Source organism: Macadamia integrifolia, chromosome 14, assembly GCF_013358625.1.
Source record: "Macadamia integrifolia cultivar HAES 741 chromosome 14, SCU_Mint_v3, whole genome shotgun sequence".
Classification (NCBI taxonomy): Eukaryota; Viridiplantae; Streptophyta; class Magnoliopsida; order Proteales; family Proteaceae; genus Macadamia; species Macadamia integrifolia.
Genome location: NC_056570.1, coordinates 29750775 through 29773690, shown reverse-complemented (window position 1 = coordinate 29773690; position 22916 = coordinate 29750775). Strand labels below are relative to the sequence as shown.

The following is a 22916-nucleotide window of genomic DNA, read 5'->3' as shown; positions in this document are numbered from 1 at the left end:
CTTTTTTTATTTTTTTTATAAATTTGTTTGCAGGTCCCTTGTCTCTATCGAAAGGTTTGGATGAATTTGAGTTTGTCTTCAAGATCTCAAGAAAGACCTTCAACTACATATGTTCACTTGTGAAGGAAGATTTGACATCTAAGCCATCAAATTTCACTTGTGCAAATGGCAAGCCACTCTCCATAAATAACCAGGTTGTTGTTGCTTTACGAAGGTTAAGCTCTAGTGAGTCATTGCGGATAATTGGTGAATCATTCAATCAACTATTTCTCAAGTTACCTGGCTGTTTGTGGAGGCCATGGAGGAGAGAGGGCATCACCACCTCCAATGGCTTGCCATAGAAGGGGAGATGACACAGATAAAATCCAAGTTTGAAAGGATCCGGGCCCTCCTAAGTTGTTGTGGTGTAATTGATACTCCTCACATCATGATGTGTTTGCCTATTGTGGACTACACAAATGATATATGGCTCAATTGTGAGAAGAATCACAGGATGCTCTTGCAGGCAATTGTTGATCCTGAAATGAGTTTCACGGACATTGTCACTGGATGGCTAGGAATCATGAGTGATTCCCTTGTGCTCCGTAGCTCAAGCTTCATTAGGCTTTGTGAAAAAGGGAAGAGGCTAAACGGGGAGAAGATAGAACTGTCTGAAGGGTCGGAAGTAAAGGAATATATAATTGGAGATGCAGGGTTCCCCCTTCTACCTTAGATTCTCACACCCTATCAGGGGAAAGATCTTTCCGAGACCAAGGCTGAGTTTAACAAGCGACACTTTGTAACCAAGTTGGTGGCATAGAGGGCCTTGGCAAGGTTGATGGATTTTGTTTCAAGATGGTAGTCTTCCAAACAAGTAGAGAGACAACTTGTCTTTCTGGATTGAAGCACTTTTTTCAACTAATTCACAGATTTGCTGTCGATAACGAGAATCATGGTGATAAGACAAAGGCATCTCATCCCATACCTCATCCTCTTGATCAATCACAATATTGTGCATCAAGCAGCACAAAAGAATAATCCTTGGTAATTTATGCTTGTCAGGTCTCTACATCACTCCTTGCATGATCCTCCACATCTCCTTCAACCTTGCCAAGGCCCTCTATGCCACCATCTTGGTTACAAAGTGTCACTTGTTAAACTCAGCCTTAGTCTCGGAAAGATCTTTCCCCTGATAGGGTGTGAGAATCCAAGGTAGAAGGGGGAACCCTGCATCTCCAATTATATATTCCTTTACTTCCGACCCTTCAGACAGTTCTATCTTCTCCCCGTTTAGCCTCTTCCCTTTTTCACAAAGCCTAATGAAGCTTGAGCTACGGAGCACAAGGGAATCACTCATGATTCCTAGCCATCCAGTGACAATGTCCGTGAAACTCATTTCAGGATCAACAATTGCCTGCAAGACCATCCTGTGATTCTTCTCACAATTGAGCCATATATCATTTGTGTAGTCCACAATAGGCAAACACATCATGATGTGAGGAGTATCAATTACACCACAACAACTTAGGAGGGCTCGGATCCTTTCAAACTTGGATTTTATCTGTGTCATCTCCCCTTCTATGGCAAGCCATTGGAGGTGGTGATGCCCTCTCTCTTCCATGGCCTCCACAAACAATCAGGTAATTTGAGAAACGGTTAATTGATTCATTCCAAATGATTCACCAATTGTCCACAATGACTCACCAGAGCTTAACCTTCGTAAAGCAATAGCAACCTGGTCATTTATAGAGTGTGGCTTGCCATTTGTACAAGTGAAATGCGATGGCTTAGATGTCAAATCTTCCTTCACAAGTGAACAAATGTGGTTGAAGGTCTTTCTTGAGATCTTTAAGACAAACTCAAATTCATCCAAACCTTTTGATAGAGACAAGGGACCTATGAACAAATTTATAAAAATTAAAAATTAAAAAAAAAGAGCATGAATCATGTCACAAATGCGAACATTTGGATACAAGATATTCATCACTCCTTTTGCAACCAAGCAAAAAGCAGGAAGTATGTCAGATGTTTTCAGGCCTCATTGCCATGATCTTAGAATAAATTGTTTTAATTGAAAGATATGCAAATATTTCACTGAAGCAAAAAAAATTATATTCTTCAGAAATAGTAAAATCTGAGCTCCCAGAAATTAGGAAGTCAGAGTTAAGACTATTCCATACAAAGAAAATGCCCAAAAGTTAACAAGGGAACAAGTCAGCAAAGAAAGTATCACATCGTTAACATGAATGGAAAATAGAGTTCATTATGCACAGCTTGTGATAATAATATGTAGTATTTCTTTCCTTTGGCATACATCATCAAAAGAACAACCCAGTCCACGAGGCTTCCGCTACTACAAGGTCTGGGAGGGGCAAATGTATGTAGTCTTACCCCTTGCTTTGCAAGAGAGGTTGTTTTCAAGTTTGGCATACATCATCGTTCTTCCATTATAACAACAATTGGACGCACAAGCATTATTCTAATTTTCAGTTATGCACGAAAGTCTGAAAGCTTAGGTTGGTAAAAGACCTAGATATGGATCTAGTTGGTTGAGGATAACAAGGTACCAATCAATCAGACTTTCGTTCATAACTTAAAATTAGAATAATACTTGTGTGTCCAATTGTTGTTATTATGGAAGAACAATGATGTATACCAAACTTCAAAGCAGCTTCTCTTGCAAAGCAAGGGGTAAGACTGCATACATTTGCCCCTCCCAGACCCTGCAATAGCAGAAACCTCGTGGACTGGATTGTTCTTTTGATGATATATGCCAAAGGAAAGAAATACTACATATTATTATCACAAGCTCTGTGTGTATATATATATATATACTAGTAAAAATGCACGTGCAAATGCACCTGTCTGAGAGACCTCTCTTTTGACATAATGTCTATCTTTATCTCTTGAAGTGATTTAGCTACTACTTACATAGGAGACTCAACTCAAAAAATCTCAATATTATTTTGAGGTTGTAAGAAACTAACACGATGCATATCAAAGAGGTCAAGAGGTATAGGGAATTTCATGCTACATATCACTTATCGAAAATTAAATCAATAATAAAATGAAAGCATTTTTTCAAGATGAGGGTTTTTCAAAAAAGTACAATTTGTATGGAACATGCATTTTTTGAAACCATTGAAAAGAAAATTAGAAAAAGGAACACTAATTAACGGGTTGACGTATTGTCTTTGAGATCAATTTTGGAACTACAACAATTAAAAAGGAATCAATTGATTGAGTACTTTTGAGTACTTTTAGTTGTGGAAGTGCAAAAATACAACAATTTCTCTAAATGGTTTTAAACCCAAAACAACCCCTTAGATAAATAAATAATTGTACTTGTGAGAACGCCAATACGTTAACCATTTTAAAATAACGGTTATGAATTCAAATCATAGTATTGAGAATATGCATTTGCACATATATTTCCAGCAAAAAAAAAATTTATTTATAAAGAAAAACAAGAGAGAACAAGAGATCGAATCCCTATTCAAAAAGGTAGCCAACTTCCAGACGCTAACAATATTTCCCATCAACACAATCAAAATAATTTTAGTCTTGATAAAACTCAAAATAAACAGCTATTCAAAGAATCCATATTCTACAACACCAACGGCTTGGTGTATTGTCTTCGAGATCAATTTTGGAATCATAACACCTAAAAAAAGGAATCAATTGATTGGGTAATTTTAGTTTTGGAAGTGCAAAATACAACAATTGCTCTAAATGGTTTTAAACCCTCAACACACCATTAAAAAAAGCGCTTGTGAGAAAGCTAACAATATTGCCCGCCAGCACAACCAAAATAATTTTATAATCTTGCAAAACTCAAAACAAGCATATATTCAAAGACTTCATAATCTAAAACACCGACGGCTTGGCATATTGTCTTCTAGATCAATTTTGGAACCACAACACCTAAAATAAGGAATCAATTGATTGGATACTTTTAGTTGTGGAAATCAAAAAATACAATAGTTGCTCTAAATGGTTTTAAACCCATAATACCCCGTCCAAAAAAAAAAAAATTGTGCTTATGAGAAAGCCAGTATAAAGAAAATATCATATACAAGCCTGTGAATGCCTATTATGTTACAACGCAACATAAATAGTGCGGTCGGTGGTCAAGTAACACAAACTATCGAGGATGACTTTTTCACTTTAGGAACCTTGAATGTGGATGAAAACAACCTTGGAGTTTCTGAAGAGGGAAGGCATCGACGCCCTTTCTTTTTGGGATCTCTCTATAGCCTTGGATGCAAACAGAGATATTGGAATTTAAAATCTTATTAACGGTAATGCAATCACAATCACCAATTTCACTATTGTGTAATAAAAAATGATTTTCTTTTAAGGTTCATTAAAAAAAAAAAAAAAAAAAAAATGTAATGCTTTCATGTACGAAAGCATATCACAAGAATAGGAGAAAACAAAGACCATTTAATACTAATTTAGTGGAAAAGTTAATGATTTGCACATACTTTCTCAGATTCTTTCTTGAGGTCCGAGGAGATTGGCCTTGTAAATTCTTTCCTAATTGGCAATCTCCTTATGTCCTTGCCAGTGTTCTTGCTCTGCAAGTTCGATGAACTTGGATCCACCATACAACGACTCAAGAGAGGTGTAACTGAAGCACTTCTTAAGTTCCTTAGCGATTCCAATCCTTAGAAATTCTGGACAACTCCTTATTGCTATGCTCCCTGGCTACCTCAAGCTTAGCTAGGTCTTTTCCTTGAAATCCAAATGGTCTGAAGAAGAGATAATTCAACCAAATCCAAAATTATCCAACAAAACTAAACCGGAAGACTATAAGGTCAGAAAGCTATTTTTCATTTTAACCATTCAAACCAAGTGTAAAGCAGAATAAATCTAATTCCGCTCTATAGACAGAGATCCATTCACACAAGGAAGAACGAAAGTAAGCAAGAAGCAAAGACCTTTGAAGTTAGAGAGAGGTTACCAAGGATTCTTCGATGGTTGAGGTATAGGTTACCACAATTCTCATAGTAGAGTGAAAGGAATTTTTTGGAGAAGATACTGTTTTTCTTGGAATAGGAAATTTCATGCTTTTCTTGAGAGAGATTGCTTCCTTCTTTTTTTTTTTTTTTTTTTTTTATGGTAAGAGTGAGAGATGTTTCATAAAGAGAGAGGACCCCGGAGTTACCATGTTAAGTTTCATCTTCCAAGTCTCAAGTCTATCCTAAATTACATTTTGGAAAATATTTGGGTGATCCCAGGGTCAGCCGTCTATGGGACCCCGAGTTGGATTGCACCTCATGGAAAGTTCCTTAAAAGAAGCCAATGAAATAAGGAGATGTCATGTAGTGCGATGATGCAATAGGAGAGTTTTGCTAGTTAGCTAACCCCTAGGTCATCCTAACATTGCTCTTAAATTTTTTATTTCCCTATACTGATCATTGAACCAACCCTAGAGCTGCAAACCCAAGAGCCAGATTAACTAATTTACCAGGAATTGGTGTCTACAATAAACCAATAGGTTTGCAAATTCTGCAGTTAGGAGACCCAGAATGTTAAAAGAAAAGCCAGACCTTTTATAATTAAATTCAACAAGGGACAACTTTGCATAGATTCCACTTGCTCTGGGTGAAAATATGTATCATATGTTAACCGGTATGATTTGTGGTAAATTCCCACTTACAAGGTATTGTCCATTTCATTAGACTTGCAACAAGCCTCTTATGATGCATTACACTGGATTACATCACATTTTACCACAGCAGTTGAGTAACACATATTCCAGGACTTTAGATTGATTGGACAACAACATAATGAAATAGCAAAAAGTTGACTCCCATCATGCACAAAAATTCTGTGCATAACAAATACCAAACAGTGTGCAGAAGTTTGTGCTGGATCATCCTTGCTGGGGCAAGGAATAGGAATATGATAGTGCTTCACAGTTAGCAAGTACGATCATATGCATATTGAAGGAATAATCAATAACACCTCACTGTACAAGTTCAAGCTGTTCTTTGGCTTCGGCAAAATTGTTTGAACATCACTACCTTACTGTGAAGATATTGTCTACCTTCAGCTCGTTATACTGGACTTCAACGGCTTTGAGCTCATCCTGTGCTGAAGCCTTGAAAGGTGAATGTAAAAGCCCCACAAGTTAATCTCTATTAGTAATTCTAGAAATGCTATATATGCTTACAGATTCCTTCTGCCCTTCTTTAGTCCATCCCTCTGGTCCATAAATTCTGCATGCCTTTTCGTACCAAATTCAAGATCAAGTTCTAGTTTGCGGTGCACATTACTGAGCTATACAACAATAAAATAATGACCATAACAAATATGAAGAAAGATATGCTATCATTTTAACAGTTACAAAACCATTTCATAAAGCAGGCAAAGGCATCAAAGGAGTTGGGAGGGAAGAGAGAGGATTGGGGACAGAGGTACTCAAATCTTCACCTGATTACCAACACAATCAGAAGACTCCAAAAGTAAACCTGGAAGTGGGAAAATGAACTTAGCTCAGATGAAATCTAGACAAGCATGTATGGAAGAAATTCCATCATCCAAGTACGATGGGCAATACAACACAAATAAATATCCTTCATGTACAAACACTGACTTTTCATATTTCCTGTTGAACCAAATACTTATAGAGATACCTATCTTGTCCTTCAAAACAAGGTCATCATCCACCAGACTTTGCAGAACATCTTTCACAAACTAAAATCCATGGAGTCCTCAAAAAATAATGCAAGCATCATAAACTGAACAGTAAGTAGAAGAAAATGCTCTGTAACTCTCTTTTGTACATAAACTGTGTGACTTTAAGATATAAATTTTGTGCCGAACTAATTAGAGAGAGGTGTGTATGAGAAAGAGAACCGTGAAAGGAAAGGAATAAAAGAGAATAAAGAAGTTGGAAGAGAAAATTTAGGAGTCAAAGATATTGAGCCAAATAAAGAGATTAAATTTTTAAAGGAATTAAAGATATTAAGAGGCGAACTAATTAGAGAGAGCTGTGTGTGAGAAAGACAACCTTGTAAGGAAAGGAATCAAAGTGAATAAAGAGTTTGAAAAAGAATTTAAGAGTCATAAAGATTTTGAGACAAATAAGGAGATTAATTTTTAAAGAAACTAAAGATATTGAGAGGCAAACTAATTAAAGAGAAGTAATTGTGAGAAAAAGAACCGTGGAAGCAAAGGAATAAAAAAGACTAGGGGTTGAAAAAGAAAATTTAGGAGCCATAAAGATATTGAAACAAATAAGATGATTAATTTTTTAAAGGAATGAAAGACATTGAGAGTATTTGAGACATATAAGAAGATTAATTTTTTAAATTAATAAAATAAATAAATTGATATTTAATTATAAAAAAAAAAAATAAGAATACAAAATTATAATAATAAGAAAGATGAAAGTTATTTAAATAAAAAAGAAGAGTAAAATAGTCCATGAAAAGATTAGCTACACAGCATAAGTACATCCTTTTATATGATAGTATGATAAAATTATATATATTCATATATTAAAATAAATTTCCATAATTTAAAACCCAACCCAGAAGCAACAGATAATTAGAATAATTAATAGATCTCATAAATAATAATAAGATATAAATCTAGCACTGAAAGTGATATTAGAGGACATGTTTGAAGATCCCATAAATTGATTAACAATAGGGCTCCAAGGAATCAATGCCAAAGAACAAATTCTGAAAGCAAGAACCAAACAAGCATCAAGTCCGATGACCATTCCTAAAATCAGATTTGAAATCTTGGTTTGAAACTCAACAAATTTTGAAGTTAAACTTGAAGAGGGACTCAAAGACGTTACAATGACAAATACTATGTGAGTAAAGCATAGTTGTCAAGGCGTCGCCTAGGCGGCGATTTGGCGTCTCGGCGGTAAAAATTGGTCATGGCAGCCCTACGATTTGTGTCTCTCACAATTAGCGGTCGCCATGGAAAGCTAGGCGTCGCCATGTCGACGCCATGGACGCCATGTCACGATTTATTCCCTAGGCGGTCGACTTTGTGTTATTTATTTTTTTTATTTTACTAACAATATTTTGTTTATTATATTTTAATTGGTTTTTTTTTTTTTACTAACATTTTGTTTATTATATGGCAGCGTAAAATTGAAACACCCGACGCCCGAAGAGACCAAAACCCTCGACGTCTTCTCTTCTCCTTCTTCGGTAGCCACCACCTACAACCTTCTCTTCTCCTTCTTCGGTAGCCACCACCTACAACTTCTTCTTCTTCTCCTTCTCCGGCAGCCACCGCCTGCAACTTCTTCTTCTTCTCCTTCTCCGGGAGCAACCAACGGCAGAAAATATCTTCTTCTTCTCCTTCTCCAAAAGCAACCAAAAGCGACGTCTTCTCTGGCAACCACCACCTGCAACTTCTTCTTCTTCTCCTTCTCCGGCAGCAACCAACAGCGACGTCTTCTCTTCTCCTTCTCCGGCAGCAAGAACGACAACAACCACAATACGATATCGCCTGCGACATCTTCTCCTCCGGCAGCAAGAGCGACAACCAGGTAAGGGCCCCACCTGCGAGTAACTTCGATCTTTGTTCTTTTCTTTTATGCAGCTTGCCTTCTATTATCTGCTCCGGTTGGTTATTCTCTGCAACCTCTACCCTTTGGTTCTTTGAGTTTCTCTTTGATTTTTTCAGTTTCAGTACCTTCTATTATTTGTTTTTTGGTGGGTTGAAAGAAATGCAGGAATTATCATATGGGTTTAGATGGATTCATGTCCTTTTTCTGTTCTATGTTGTTTTACTTTTAGCCTTTTCGATGTTTATAATATGTTTTCCTCTTTAGTTGTATATCTAGTTATCTACTATCTAGAGCTTGATCTGAAGGTGGGAAATCATATATTTTAGATTGCTGGAAAAAAAAATATAAGAACTTGACAATGGTCTTGGTTGTGTTAAGTGAAATGATTAAGTTGGATTTGTGAGTGTTTGATTGTTTTTTTTTATGTTATCATGTTAATGTTATTGGTTAACACTTAACATACTTTGTTACTCTGTTTTGTAACTTGTAGGATAATAGGACTATAGGACTATAGGAGTTCATAATGGATGGTACTGTTGGTGGACCTGGTAGTAGTGGGGGTGATAATATAAGCACGGCTGCATATGATCCATCCAAAGACCCAACCAGGAAGGCCAAATCAAATGACCCTGGGTGGAAGTATGGGTATTGGCCTGACCTTTCAGACAAGAACCTTGTTAAATGCACTCTTTGTGGAAAAAACCTCTAGTGTGGAATTAAAAGGTTAAAGCAACATTTGGTGGGTGGATATGGAGATGTTGCTAAGTGTACCAAGACAACTGTAGCGATTGCTACAGAGATGAATGCAGCTCTTATGCGCAATAAGAAGAAAAGGATGCAAGACATTTTGGATGATGATGATGTTGATGTTGATGTTGATGCTGGTGCTGGTGCTGGTGCTGGTGCTAGTGCTGGTGCTGGTGCTGATGTGGATGTTGATATAGAAGTTGAAGGTCAAAGACAGTCTAGTAGGACTCCTTCTTCTACAACCTCTAGACTTATTCCTAGCTCTGGGACATCTGCTAAGAAAAAGAAAGTAGTCATTCAGCCACAAGTAAGGGGCCCCATGGATGCTCATGTTAGACGGACTCCTGAGCAAGTGGTTATCTTAAAGGTAGTACCCAGACTACTATAGAGAACCGGTTTAGATCAACGGAAGAAAAAAAGAGAGTTGATAATCACATTGTTGACTGGGTTTATCAGTGTGGTATTCCATTCAATGCTCTTAAGTCAAGGAGGTTTGAGGTGATGGTAGAATCTATTACACAGTACAGGTCAGGATATAAGCCCCCAAGTTATCATGAAGTGAGAGTGCCATCGTTAAAGGCAGCAAAGGATAGAATTGCAGAGATGAAGAATAAATATGAAGAGTATTGGAAGCAGTATGGGTGCACTCTAAAGATTGATGGGTGGACGAATAAAAGAGGAAGGCATTTAATTAATTTCCTCGTTAACTGTCCAAAGGGGACTTATTTTATGGAATCTGTTGATGCATCTAGTATATCTCAAACTGCAGAGAAGTTGTTTCAATTGATTGACAACAAAGTTCAAGAAATTGGTGAGGACTATGTTGTGCAAGTTGTGTCAGATAATGCATCGGCTTATAAATTAGCCAGTACAATGCTGATGCAGAAGAGGACAAAGCTGTATTGGACTCCTTGTGCAGCGCATTGCATTGACCTGATGTTGGAGGAAATAGGATTCTTGAATTCTAATAGGAATGTGATAAGTAAAGCAAAAAAAGTAACCAACTTCAGCTACAGGCACACACGCATTCTTGATGCAATGAGGGCTAGAACAAATGGGAGGGATCTTGTGAGGACAACAGCTACTAGATTTGCAACTGCATTTCTGACACTTCAAAGCTTGTTAAAACATAAAGATGACTTGGGACATTTGTTTATTTCTGAAGAATGGACTAGTTCTAATTTGGCAAAGACCGAAGCTGGGAAGAAAGTGGTTGAGACGGTGTTTGCTGTAGCATTTTGGAATGGTGTGGAAAATTGTCTTAGAGCTTCAAAGCCACTTCTTACTGTCTTGAGGATTGTGGATGGTGATGAGAGACCTTCTATGCCTGAGGTTCAATTTGCCATGGATGAGGCAAAAAAGAAAATAAAAGAAAATTTTGGAGATAAAGAAAGGCAATACAAGAAAGTGTTAGATATTGTTAATAGGCGTTGGGAGATTCAGATGGGGCGTCCTTTGTATGGAGCAACACTATTTCTTAATCCTGGCAAATTTTTTTCTTATAAGGAAGGTGATGATGGTGGCTACCAAATTATATCTTCTCTACAACTTGCATTTAATGAAGCCATTGAAAGAATGATACATGAACCAGCTTTACAAGACAAGATAAATACTCAAGCCACTTTGTACAGATATTCTCGAGGTGGTTTTGCCTCAGATATGGCAATTAGATCACGGGCAACCATGAGTCCTAGTAAGTAGAGTACATTGTTTAGTTGTTTTGTTTGTGTGATATATTAAATATCAATCTAGCTATTTTTATATATATTTATTTTTTATAGTTACTTGGTGGGGTTCATTTGGAGGTCATGCTTTTGAGCTTTCAAAGATTGCAAGACGTATTCTAGGGCTTTGTTGCTCCTCTTCTGGTTGCGAGCGCAACTGGAGCACATTTGAGTTTGTAAGTAGCTGGGTATTACATCTATTTCATATTTTAGACTTTTTATTTTTGGAACAATAACTTTGTTTGTTGTTCTCTATTGTTTATGAATTTAGATTCATACCAAGAAGGGGAATAGGTTAGAACATCAACGTTTGAATGATCTAGTCTATGTTCAATACAATCGCCGCCTAGAAGAAAGGTTTCAACAAAGGCGTCTCCGCAACAGAAATTATGATCCACTTGTGCTTGATGAACTGGATTGGAGTAGTGAGTGGATGATTGACGAGCAAGTGGATGATGTAGTTCATCAAGATGCTGATCTCACATGGGACGTTGCTGGTAGAGCAATGGGGGCAACAATGGAGGTGCTCAATCGACCCAGGAGAGCTCAATCATCAACCTCTAGAGGAAATTTGTGTTACACACGCCGTGGTAAAGGGAGGGCTGCTAGGGAGTCATCAAAATCAGATGGGGAAGAAGATTTGGAAGAAGAGGATGATATGAATGATGACTTGGATGTTATAGATAACTTTGGTGAAAATGCAAATGCTTCTAGTGGACAACACAGGAATCTTCCATCCGCTGATTTGTTGGATGATTATGATGATTAAGTCATTTGTATTTGACTATTTGAGTGTTTGGATTTTATATATTGTTTAAACTTTAAACTTTAAACTTTAAACTTGAACATTGAACTTGGATGATTAGTTAAGTTATTTATTTATTTATTATTATTATTATTTTTTTATGTTGAGTTCATTTGCTATCAAGCTTTATTGCTTCAGTAAGTCATTAATAGCTTAACAGGTTAGCCACTTATCTTATCATTTGATCTATTAATTTTATTATTAGATTTCCAAATATATATCTCTCATTCATATATAATATATTGACATATATACTTTTTACTTTGTTCAGGTTGCTCACTCACTTCCAATCATTGCCTTCAAGCTTCAGTCACAGGTTAGCCTTTTAATTTTTACTTTGGTGTGATGTAAATGTTGATTTTTTATGACTTGATGAGTGATGAATTGATGTAAAACTGTATAAATCAATAATTTATGTTGATTTTTGATGACATGATATGGCTATGTTGATTTTTTTGATGATTTGATGTTACTTAATGTTTGTTTTATATGTTATAGGGTATATATTCTAGGCTTGTAGCATGCTAAATAACCTTTAAAAATAGGAAAAAAAAAAGTAGCATATTAAATAATTTTAGAAAATAGAAAAAATAAAAAATGACACAAGGGCGATTTGACCGCCATGGCAACGCCAAAACGGGCAATTCATCGCCAAATCGATTAGCCACCCCCCACCGCCTTGGATCGATTTGACGCCGTGACAACTATGCCTGTAACTGATGCTTAAGATCTCACGTGATAATCTATAAGATCACTAAGACAAAAAGGATACAAGTTTTGGTAACGTTTACAAGACAAGTTTCTAGAGGAAAAGAATGGGATTTATACAAATAATTAAACACAGTTACCAGCAGCCTTATTATAATACACTACCTATTTCATGAATATACAATCAGGTCCTGTGCATTTGTTTATTCAGCCTGTAGTGTGGCAGTGTTGAATCATGGTGAACTGAAAACCTTACCATCCCAATAAATTAGGATTTGTACATTTGTTTATTCAGCCTATAGTGTGTCAGTGTTAGATCAATGGTTCACATCACACATCCCCACTTCCACCTGCTTGAAATTGCTTGAGGTGGTGCTCTGTTTGAACTACTGAAATGGCCCATAAATAATTTGATTTCATATTCATGGAAACAACAAAACCTTCCAAGGATGGCATTATATCCAAATTACTACCCCGCCACTTTCAGTAAGAAAAACACCATAAACAGCAAAGGCAAAAAACTCACACAGAGAGGCATTCTGCTATCCAATCACATCTAAACCAGATCAATTCTCTGTCATGAAACAAAATTAAATGGATTCCCACTCACCACAGAGTACAAGAATAATGAGAGAGAACTTTGTCCCAACCCAATACCTACTAACGATGACCTGAGCATTTCATGGACAATAACACCACTGGTAGATAAATGATTCATGCAGAGAACCCGAGTACTGTGTCAATTGAAAACCTCAAAACTCAGTTCAAGCTCTTACTAGTTGTGATGCCAATATGTCAAGAGTCAGAGAACAACCAAAACTCAAATTCCACCATTTTACTGTAATTAGAGAAAATTACTGTTGTAACTCCCTAACAATCTAATCCAACGGGACAAGGCCCACAGTGGAAATGGGATAATCTACACCACTCAAGCTAAGATCCTCCTTTCAATAAAAAACTAATAAAATGTGCTATGAAGTATGAACCAATCTGCCCAGAAATTACAATATTTCCAGACTGTTGGACTCATTTTGATTTTTTAGTCCTTAAATTGTATGTTTTAACCTGTAAGGTTTTAACCACAATATAGAAACCAGTGTTATATGCTTCCAGCTTCCTCCATTGAATAATCACAAGTCCTTGAAGAATTCGCCATTATTCTTCCCCAGACAAAAACATATGGGCAAGAACATGAGATCAGTTCCCTTAGTGTAATGTAATAAGACCATAGAAATGCAAATACAGCTATTCCAATCTGAAACAGCAATTGAGAAGAAAAAAGAAGTATTATCTCACAAAATCAATCAAATGAAAACTAAAATCAATTGTGATAACATGTCACTCATATCAGAATTCTATTGATCACAAAGAGAACAAGAGAGATGTAAAAGCGACACCGTTAGCAGATATCAAGGGAAGTGAAGCAACTCAGAAACCCCAAGCAAGGAAGGAATGAAGGAAATCAAACATTAACGTAGTCATGCCATGTAAGTTGATATCATCAAGATCAACCAAGGCAAATGTGAAATCCAATAGCAAGCAAGACGATGAAGATGGGGTAAAGTAGAGAATGGAGTGAACCAAAATCGATACCCCCACTGATCTGGAAGTTGTCGAACTCAATGAAATGGTTCCAACCAGGCACCCAGATTAGCAAACAAGGCGATAACAGCACGAAAAACAAGACAGCTACGAACACTGGTCCTTGATGTTCTTGACAATGCCGAGAACACTATCCATCACTTCTTCCCTGTTGAGATCATCGTCTCCGTGAGAAAAACATCGTCTGGATGGAGTTGCAGAGACTCGATGCCAGCGACCTCAATCGATTTATTGTCTCAATTTAAACTGGAACTTAAATGTGCTGGAGATTCACAGCTCTCGAGGCCCCCGCCCTCTCTCTCTCCCCCTCTCTACCTGGAGAAGAAGCTCACGAGTCACGATTTTGTTTCTTTCACTTTTATCAGGAAGAAGGTTAATGTGTTACTGGAAATCTTAGAAAGAACCAAATCTGCCAATGATCACTGCACGGTTGTGTTTGGATTCATGCATTCTATCTTGTATCTTTGTCTATTATATATGGGTCTACTTCAAGCAGCATGAGTTGAAGTTAGGAAATTAAGTTTTAGCTAATTAATTAAGTTTGGACCTAATTGGTACTCCCTTTTTTTACTGTTACCCGAAACCAAGATAGTATAATAATACCAAGCAAGTTTCCCACGTTTAAGCTTCAGTAGTAGGAGGCAAACCACAGAGGACTGACCTTTGGTTTGGAACAAGCTGACATGAGATTCTCGCTGGTGATTGATTCAAGGAGACCTCTTCCTTCAAGAATGTCAACAACATTGCATCCGCAAACAGAGGACACATTTCTCACTTGTCTCCAAAGTTTCTTGAGTGGAATGAATGCATCTGATAGATATAGATAAAGATATAGAAGAAGCATTTTTTGGAGTTTTCAGGCAAGAAAATGTGGCGGTTGCTGCAGCGGATAAATGGGAAACTTGGGCTTATAGAGAGGAAGACGAAGTGCTTCCTGTTTCTGCAGAAGAAGGCCCTTGAAGCAGCAGTCATGGTTGTTCCACATGCCATTTATGGAAGAAGAGAAGCTACTGCCACAGAAAAACAGAACAACAAAACGCTTACTCAGAACAAGAGGATCCTCTGGATGTGACCAGCTCGGTTCCACTAGAGAGAGATACAACACAAGTCGTCTAAGAGGTATAAAAGGAGAGAGGGGGAGAGGTGGAGGATGAAGACCGCCATGGCAGAGGCTTACCTGGGGCTCTTGTGTCTCAGTAGAGAGAGAGAGAGAGAGAGAGAGAGAGAAGGGGGGGGGTATGAGAATCGAGCCAAGGGAGCTTTTCTTGCGAACCGTAAAAGCAAAAAAAATATTTGTTCTGTCAAAAGTGTTCACTGAGCACTTTTTAACCAGAATTGCTCTGTAAGCGAAAAAACAGATGGCATGCCAAACAGTATTCTGCTCACAATCTGCTCCCGGTGAGCAAGAAATCAATGAAATCACTTCCAGAGAGGTTTCCCAAATGTAGCCCAATTATCACCATGCTCATCTCCAAGTGACAAGCCGTTACTTCTATTTAAAACTTATGAAACAATCTGAAGAATCCAATTACTCTTCAGTCAATACAAGAAGTAAGAAGAACAAGAAGCAAAACAGAAAAACACATCATCTCCCTCAATACTGTGATTAATAGCAATAACGGTGTAAGACCATCAAAATAACCTCTTGAATTGAGAAGCAGTTAAGGATGCTTCATGAAAGTTACATAATTCAACATGATTCAAAAAAGTGAGTCCGCAACTGCATCCATGAAGCAACAGAAGTTCGAATGACCAATGGCATTTACGAAGTTCACACATATAAGGAATATCATTTATTTATAGTATGCAAAAAAGGAATTGGTAGACCGAACCTCATATAAACAACGATTATGACGCAAAGAACTGAGACTAACACGTCAAAAGAAGTTACATGAAAACTTGACCAAAACATAAAATATGTACAATGTATAGGTCTTGTGATTCACTGATTACCTTTAGTTCGTTTATCTTCACACCTATAGATTGTGAATCACAAGACGCAACTCAGATGTGGAATTGTACATTTGATGGGGGACAAAACACCCAATTCGAGGACCTCTTCATCCAAAATCCAGCAAGTGGGGCAAAAGCGGCTCTCCTTCAAGACACCTTCGAAGTAGATGGCATGGCCTGATTGCTATTACGTCACTCAAAACCATATGGCCTCATAAATTTAGTTATGCATCTAACCTAGTGACCCTTTTCCTGAGCATCTATCAATGCTTGGTTGGTTCCCTTAGCTTCGGCTTGGACCTCTGCCTGCAGAAAGAAATGGTTCATAAGGAAATAAGATCCCATTATGACCAAAACTGTAGATAGAACTTAAAAATGGTACATTTTACTCTGTTAAAGACCACATAGATTAACTATTTGACTTTTCTAAACTGACGAATTAAAGCAAGCGCATAGTTCACCAAACAACAAGAAACTTATCCCGGACAAGGATATCTCATCTAAAAGAGTACAAGTAGAATGCCTTCACCAAAGGTTGGAAGTTACCTCTTGGTAGATTTGCTGGAACCAAAAGCACCCTTCATCAATGAGCCAATATCCACAGAGCGTTCACGCATGATCTTATCATGGTACATCTTGCTCCCAATCTCAGTTATTTGCTCTTCTACCTCTTCAAGTGCTTGATCCACATTAAGTTGGAGCTCCCCTTTTCTGATTACAGTAACATTGAAACCATCTGCCTTGGCTTCTCGAAAGGCATCCTACAGACAAATAATTATTATTTTACAAAAAAAAAAAAATCGAAGACCTCTCCTATTAAATGCCAATGAACCACCATAAAAACTTAGGGAGGAGACAGAAGGACAAGGACCGTTAAATTATCCACACAAGAAAAATGTGAAGTTCAGATCATGATTCCAGAATGAACAACACTCGGTATCAATGTCCTCATGCTGCCTTAGAAATGGTAGTACCTAGTCTATATGAAGCAATGTGTGTGCACTTTTTCACTCTGAACAGTGGACCTATGTTGTTTTGCTGATGATCAGCTTGATCAGACAACTCAACAATTGACAGCTCAAAAACTGTTGCAAATGCCCTTTGGCTATCCAAGAGCTCCAGCAGTATAAGAAATTAAGATCATCCAGTTTGGCTAATATCTGGTCTAGCAAATCTTGTGAGTGGGGCCCACCTATTGAACCTCTGCTTTATAATGCTAAGCACCACTGATATGCTGTGAGCCACCACCACTAAAACTTTGGTGGAACAGGGAACAACCTCACACATGCCCAACGAATTATAGTCACGGACATGACTTGGGATCGAGTAGAAATGAACCGCAAAATCCTAAAGCTTATTATTATTAAAGAAGACTGTTTACCTTAGGTGGGCGGGCAACAACAAAAGCATGGCCATCTCCAAGCATATCCATATGAGCCTGTATGATATAGCATAAGTTTTTGGAATCCCGGGCATCCTCGAAAGCAATTACATGGTATTGTTTCGGGTCCAATTCTAGATCAGCAGCCATCTCCAAAGAATAAAACCCCACTTTCTGAACCCCATCTTGAACTGTGTACAGTTCAATGCACTGCAGCAACAAAAGAGGAGGAAAAAAGGTGAATAATGGAAATTTCCAACTGAGAGAGCACAAGTTAAATCCACTACCCTATAGCCATATGGATACAATTTTTACAATCTATCACATGAATGGACCAAGAATTGTCACCCCAGAGGACCTGTAATTGGGTAACATATTTATTAAATATGATCTTCATGTGAAGAAAAATATAGTCACAAGAGAATTCTAGAAAGTCTTAACTATTATATAATGTAGCAAAGCTGCATTACAATGACCTAGTCTAAGGCATAATAAAAAATAGTGTCATGGTTTATGATAAAAACAAAGCTTACTAAGTACTTAAGGATCAATCAATGTCAGGTACATTCTAGCTAAACAAAAAAGGGGATGAAAACCTAAATGCATGCAGCCTGAATTCAGTCGGACTAGAATCTGCAATTTGCATATGCTAAGAATGTGCTTTTTTCTCATTCAAAGAAAGGAAATGAATCAGATAATTACCAGTATGTGCGGAAGATCTAACCACCACAGATAATCCTCTTCCTTCTCTTCTGTATATTCACGGTACTTACTGACTACAGCCTGTGGTCCAAACATTTCCATCTCTCTTTTGAGCCTGTCGAGTTTCTTTTCAATGTATCTGCGTTTCCTCTTGGGTATCCTGGTCATCAGATCAGCTGCTTCTTGTATTTCTTCCTCAGTGATCCATCGATCCAAATCCTTTCCCATATCCTTCATTATGGATTTAATCTCTGGATCTGTCTCTGCATTGTAAGCTTCTAGGAACTCTCGGGACCATTTCTTTGTGTGTTGCCAGTACTCTTTACCTGATTTTTTGCCAGCTCTAATGGAACCATCACTACTCTCAATAACCGTCTTCAACTTCGCAGAGACATCACCCTGGGATATCTTCCATTGATCGCAAACAGGTGAGGAAGTGGAAATATCATCAGAGGATAGGGATTTTTCTGATTTCTGGAGCATATCTTGTGCGTCCTCATTCATGGAGGGTAAGTGTCCCATGTTTCTAGCAACAAATGACTTCTTCTGTTCTGAAAAGTTTTTAAGAAATTCCGGATCTTTATCTACTGGTGGACCCTTCCAGCGGGGCATGATTTTCTCTGGTGGATCATACAAGCTAATACCATCTACAGGAATAGCAAACAAATGTATTGGCATGAAATTTAATGCTCTGATTATACCGTGAACTTGTATGCAGAACACTTGAACAAGTGACTAGAAAAGAAAGTAGAAAAATTTGGCCCAGAGCAAGTTCCACATTTCTGAGGAATCCAAGTTATTTGTGTTGAATATGAGTATGGATAGGGCATAACACATAACTAAGAAAAAATTATACGAGGGTATAATCCTACAGCAGCTGTACATACACTCAATGATGGCAATGAAACAGAAGAAAGTCAGAAAAAAATAAATACCTGTACCATAATCAATATTTTCAACTCTTGAATGAATCCACTCATGCAAATTCGACAGCTTTGCATTCTCTATCTCAGCTTTCCTTTCAAGACCGTTAAAGAATACACGCTTATCATCAGCATCCATCAGATGAAATGGATCCCGCCCAGCCAACTCATTTTCTCGGACCTGAAATACAATTTCTTTGAGGCCATCATCTTTCATCCATTCAAGTTCACTGTCATCATCACTGGACCCGAGCTGTGTTATGTCAGCAATCAAACGTGACTCGTCATAACCTTTTTCTTTAGCAACCATATAATTTTCTTTAAAACCATCTCTAATCTTTGAAAAAATGGGCTCAAACTCATGAAAGTTTTTCTCCATCCAACTATCCTGGTCTTTATGAAGTGGTGCCTCTTTACTGCTATTACTGCATGTAGAATCCTGGGAAGTTCCGAACATCTTAAGATCATCCACCTCATTCTTTTCTTGTGCATCATCAGGCTCATCAACTTTGACTTGGAAGGACTGTGAAATATCAGTAGCCACTCCTGTTTTCTTTTGGGTAGAATCTTCACGAGCATTCTTGATGGATGTAAGACCCGATGTATCATCTATCATAGAAATTTCAAGCATACTGTTATTTTTGTAACTAAATGGTCCTGTCTTAACCTTCAAATCTTGATCAGCAGCAGGAACAAGATTATCTTTTTCTTGGAGATTTCTGACTTGGGGATGTAGGTCATCCTCCTTTTTGGCACGTTTTTGGGAAAGGTACGCCCTGGCTTCCTTGACTGACCGTATAACCTTAGGCTTCATCCCAATAGAAATCGTATCCAATGAATTTGATGTATCCTTAGTATCATGGGATTGCATCACTTCTTTCATGTCCGGTGAGTGTATAGTTTTTTCAATCTTTTCCAGATCCCATGTATTTTTTTCCCCAGTTTCAGAAGCTACCATACTAAACACACTATGATTCCCAGAATCACTACACTCTGCAGCATTCCCAGATGATACTTCACCCAAAAAGCTACTATCTTCTATCTTAGGTTCATCTACAGATGTGGGCCTCATGGTTCCATTAATTCCTAGAGGGACCCATGAATCACCCTTCGAATGCTTATTTTCCAGGTCTGATTGCATCACTTCTTTCACATCTAATAAGTGTGAAGTACACTCTTTCTCCTCAGGAATCCATTTGCTGCTTCTTCCATCTTCTGTGGTTTCCAAGCTCGAAGACCTAGCAGAAGTCTCACTCTTTTTGGAAGCATTTCCAATTGACAATTCACCCAAGAATCCAGTATCTTCTCCCTTAGAATCAATTACGGATAGGGAGCTTACAGTGCATACAGGTTTCTCTGGATCTCCATCTGAAAGATTATTTGGAAAACTCAGAAACTCTTCTTGACTCTTGCCTTCTTTCATCCCATTTTGCATGTTCTCATTTAACTCATTTTTTTCTCTATCACTATTGAATGAGGAAGACTGTTGTTGCTCAAGTTCGCGTGCACGTCTGGCCATCCCTCTAATTTCTTGAATTCTATCATCAAAATTATTAGCTTTTGAAGAGAGAGTACTGGTCGAATCCAGTAATGTCAATCTATCTTTTGATGCTTTGGCTTTCTTAATTCTGTTCATAAGTTCTTGCTTGTCCAACGGAGGCCTGTCAGTGGATCCCATTACTGGTTCTGGAGCATTAGGGAGCACTTCAACAGTGCCAGCCATCATCTTCTCTTGCTCCATCCTTGACTTCATCTTTCTCCTCAGCATTTCCTTCTCCTCCCTGGTCAATTCCACCACATCATTGCCAGGCATGAGCACTCTACGAATTGCCCAAAACATAAAGGAACCGCACAGCATTGCAAATCCAAGACGTGAGATCTTCCTAGACAAGTTGGGCTGAAGAGCATCCAAAAGGAGTCTACCAACCAAACCAGATCGTTTACCCAAGACTACAAACTTAGCAATCGAGCTACTTTTTGAAATTTTATATTTCCCAGTTTCAATATCCCTGGCTAAACGATTTGCACCAGAAATCTTCAAATTTACCTCAGTGGAGTGATCCCTCATCTCTGGTTTTCCAAAAGACCGGGGTTCAATCCGGCTTCTTCTCAGTATTTCATCTTCATCAACTAAAACACTCTCCACATTCCCATCCAAATCCTCAAAAACAGTAAAAATAGGACCAGACCCAGTTCCCCAAAACTCTTCATCCTTCGTATATTGATCCACCCAATTCTCCAATTTACTCCAGAAAACAGAATCAGAAATAAGTTCAGGTTTTGTTACAGTATCAGACTGAACTATATCTCCTAGAACCCCAGAACTATTATCTTTTGAATCACCAAAATTCAAATTAGTTTCAGTGGAAATGCCATTCGGGGTTTGCAAATTGGAAGAATCACGAATATCACGCACCTGTTGTTGTTCGTCAGTGAGCTTCTTCCTCAACGAGTTCCGCCGCCTCGTGGCTCGTCCAAATTGAGACCAGATTTGCGACTTGACGCCATTAGAGAATGATGGAGGACATGAAATTTGGATTTTCAGAAATAAATTTGAGTCGCTTTGGTTACTCTTCAGTGCATATATCTTGCCCCGATTTGTCGAGAAAGATTTGGGTCTGAAAGTAGGAACTTTATAGCAGAATCCAGTCTTTGAAAGGATTGGTGCATTAAGACTTCCCATCGAAATGATGAAACAACCATAAGCCTGCGGCTGCAAGTCTCTCTCGCTCTCTCTCTCTGTGGAAGTTATCTGCCAAAGAGAACAGGAGAGACTGGAGGAACCATTGACGTGGCGTGAATCCTTCGTCTTTGTAAACCACAGTACCACGTAAGCTCAATAGCCATGGTCCCATGGACCTGACGGCGCTGGAAAGAATGAGTGTCACTACCAGGTCAGCAAAATTCCTTCACAAATCGTAATTCTAAGTTATGGTTTAGATCCTACCAAAAAAAATGAGTTACGGTTTAGATTTCTACCAAATTAGGGTTTAGAATTGTATACCCCAAAACAAGGGGAAATGATGTCTTACACACAATAACATTGTTGACCGTCAGATGAAGAGAAAGTAATCTCAGTCGTTCAATTTTTTCCACTGCACCCTCTGCAATCAACCGCAGCTACACTTACCGCCGTGCGTCTTCTCACTTTCCCCACTCTTACTACTGCTGCAAGCCTGCAACCCACTGCCTCTCTCTCTCTCTCTCTCTCTCTCTCTCTCTCTGTTATTTGGGTTTCCAAGCGGCCCCAGCCTATGGGCTGAGTTACTTTTGAGAAATACCCAGACTAAGGTTGGACTGGGCTAGGTTCAAGGTTGAGCCCACCGGCTCCATATCCTTCTTGTTTTAAGTACCTACGTCTGAGTACTTGGGATGCGTGTTCAGAGTCCCTTCAGCCTTGGGATCACTAATTGAGCTAAAGGTGTCAAACGGTGTGGTTTTGGTTATTCGGTTCAGTTTTGGTTTGATTTACATTTTGATAAGGTGAAATCAAAACCGCACCTGATAGGGATAAGGTGAAATCAGAATCGTTTTCATCCTATTTCAATTTTAGCAGTTTTTAATTGGTTTTTGTTATTCGGTTTACATGGGGTTAATTGTGTCGTTTTAGAAAATGGTTTGCATCATAACTAGTGTGAATCCTACATATATTAAATTTTCTAAAGAGTTAATACAATATACATTTATTTTGCCCAAGGACAATATACTTTCTATGTAAAAGACTACACATATTATAACTAATTAACTATGATCCTAGAAATTAGAAAATCAAGAAGTGTGATTGTATGAAAGTAAAGCTCCCTTCTTGGTTAGTACTTTGCTCTTTTTTTTTTTTTTTTTTTTT

The 22916-nt window shown here is 38.0% G+C and overlaps 1 protein-coding gene, 2 long non-coding RNA genes and 2 pseudogenes across 4 annotated transcripts; 1 reads left to right on the top strand and 4 right to left on the bottom strand.

Moving 5' to 3' along the window:
• Positions 1-20: 20 nt before the first annotated feature.
• On the top strand, positions 21-823 carry LOC122060820 (annotated as a pseudogene).
• On the bottom strand, positions 823-1888 carry LOC122060819 (annotated as a pseudogene).
• Positions 1889-5586: 3698 nt separating this feature from the next.
• Positions 5587-8165, bottom strand: LOC122061032. 2 transcript variants are annotated; one of them, XR_006134533.1, is made up of 2 exons: positions 6421-8165; positions 5587-6267 (listed from the first exon to the last, which is right to left on the bottom strand). It is a non-coding gene; the product is annotated as an uncharacterized LOC122061032 (long non-coding RNA). The 2 variants fall into 2 exon arrangements; XR_006134534.1 differs by having other exon boundaries at positions 5587-6262.
• Positions 8166-13814: 5649 nt separating this feature from the next.
• LOC122060983 lies at positions 13815-14911 on the bottom strand. The gene is made up of 2 exons (XR_006134522.1): positions 14775-14911; positions 13815-14428 (listed from the first exon to the last, which is right to left on the bottom strand). It is a non-coding gene; the product is annotated as an uncharacterized LOC122060983 (long non-coding RNA).
• A 933-nt stretch (positions 14912-15844) lies between these two features.
• On the bottom strand, positions 15845-22070 carry LOC122060507. The gene is made up of 5 exons (XM_042623611.1): positions 19085-22070; positions 18150-18796; positions 17448-17657; positions 16613-16827; positions 15845-16372 (listed from the first exon to the last, which is right to left on the bottom strand). The coding sequence occupies exons 1-5, from the start codon at positions 21753-21755 to the stop codon at positions 16330-16332; spliced, it is 3786 nt and encodes a 1261-aa protein (XP_042479545.1). The 5' UTR covers positions 21756-22070; the 3' UTR covers positions 15845-16329.
• Positions 22071-22916: the final 846 nt, after the last annotated feature.

Excerpts from the sequence above, each read along its gene's own strand:
- LOC122060507 (XM_042623611.1), bottom strand. The coding sequence starts at position 21,755 with ATGGGAAGTCTTAATGCACCAATCCTTTCAAAGACTGGATTCTGCTAT. Across the intron at positions 18,797-19,084 it reads AAATATTGATTATGGTACAG|ATGGTATTAGCTTGTATGAT; the intron begins GTATTTATTTTT and ends CTATTCCTGTAG. Across the intron at positions 16,828-17,447 it reads TTGTTGCCCGCCCACCTAAG|GATGCCTTTCGAGAAGCCAA; the intron begins GTAAACAGTCTT and ends ATTTGTCTGTAG.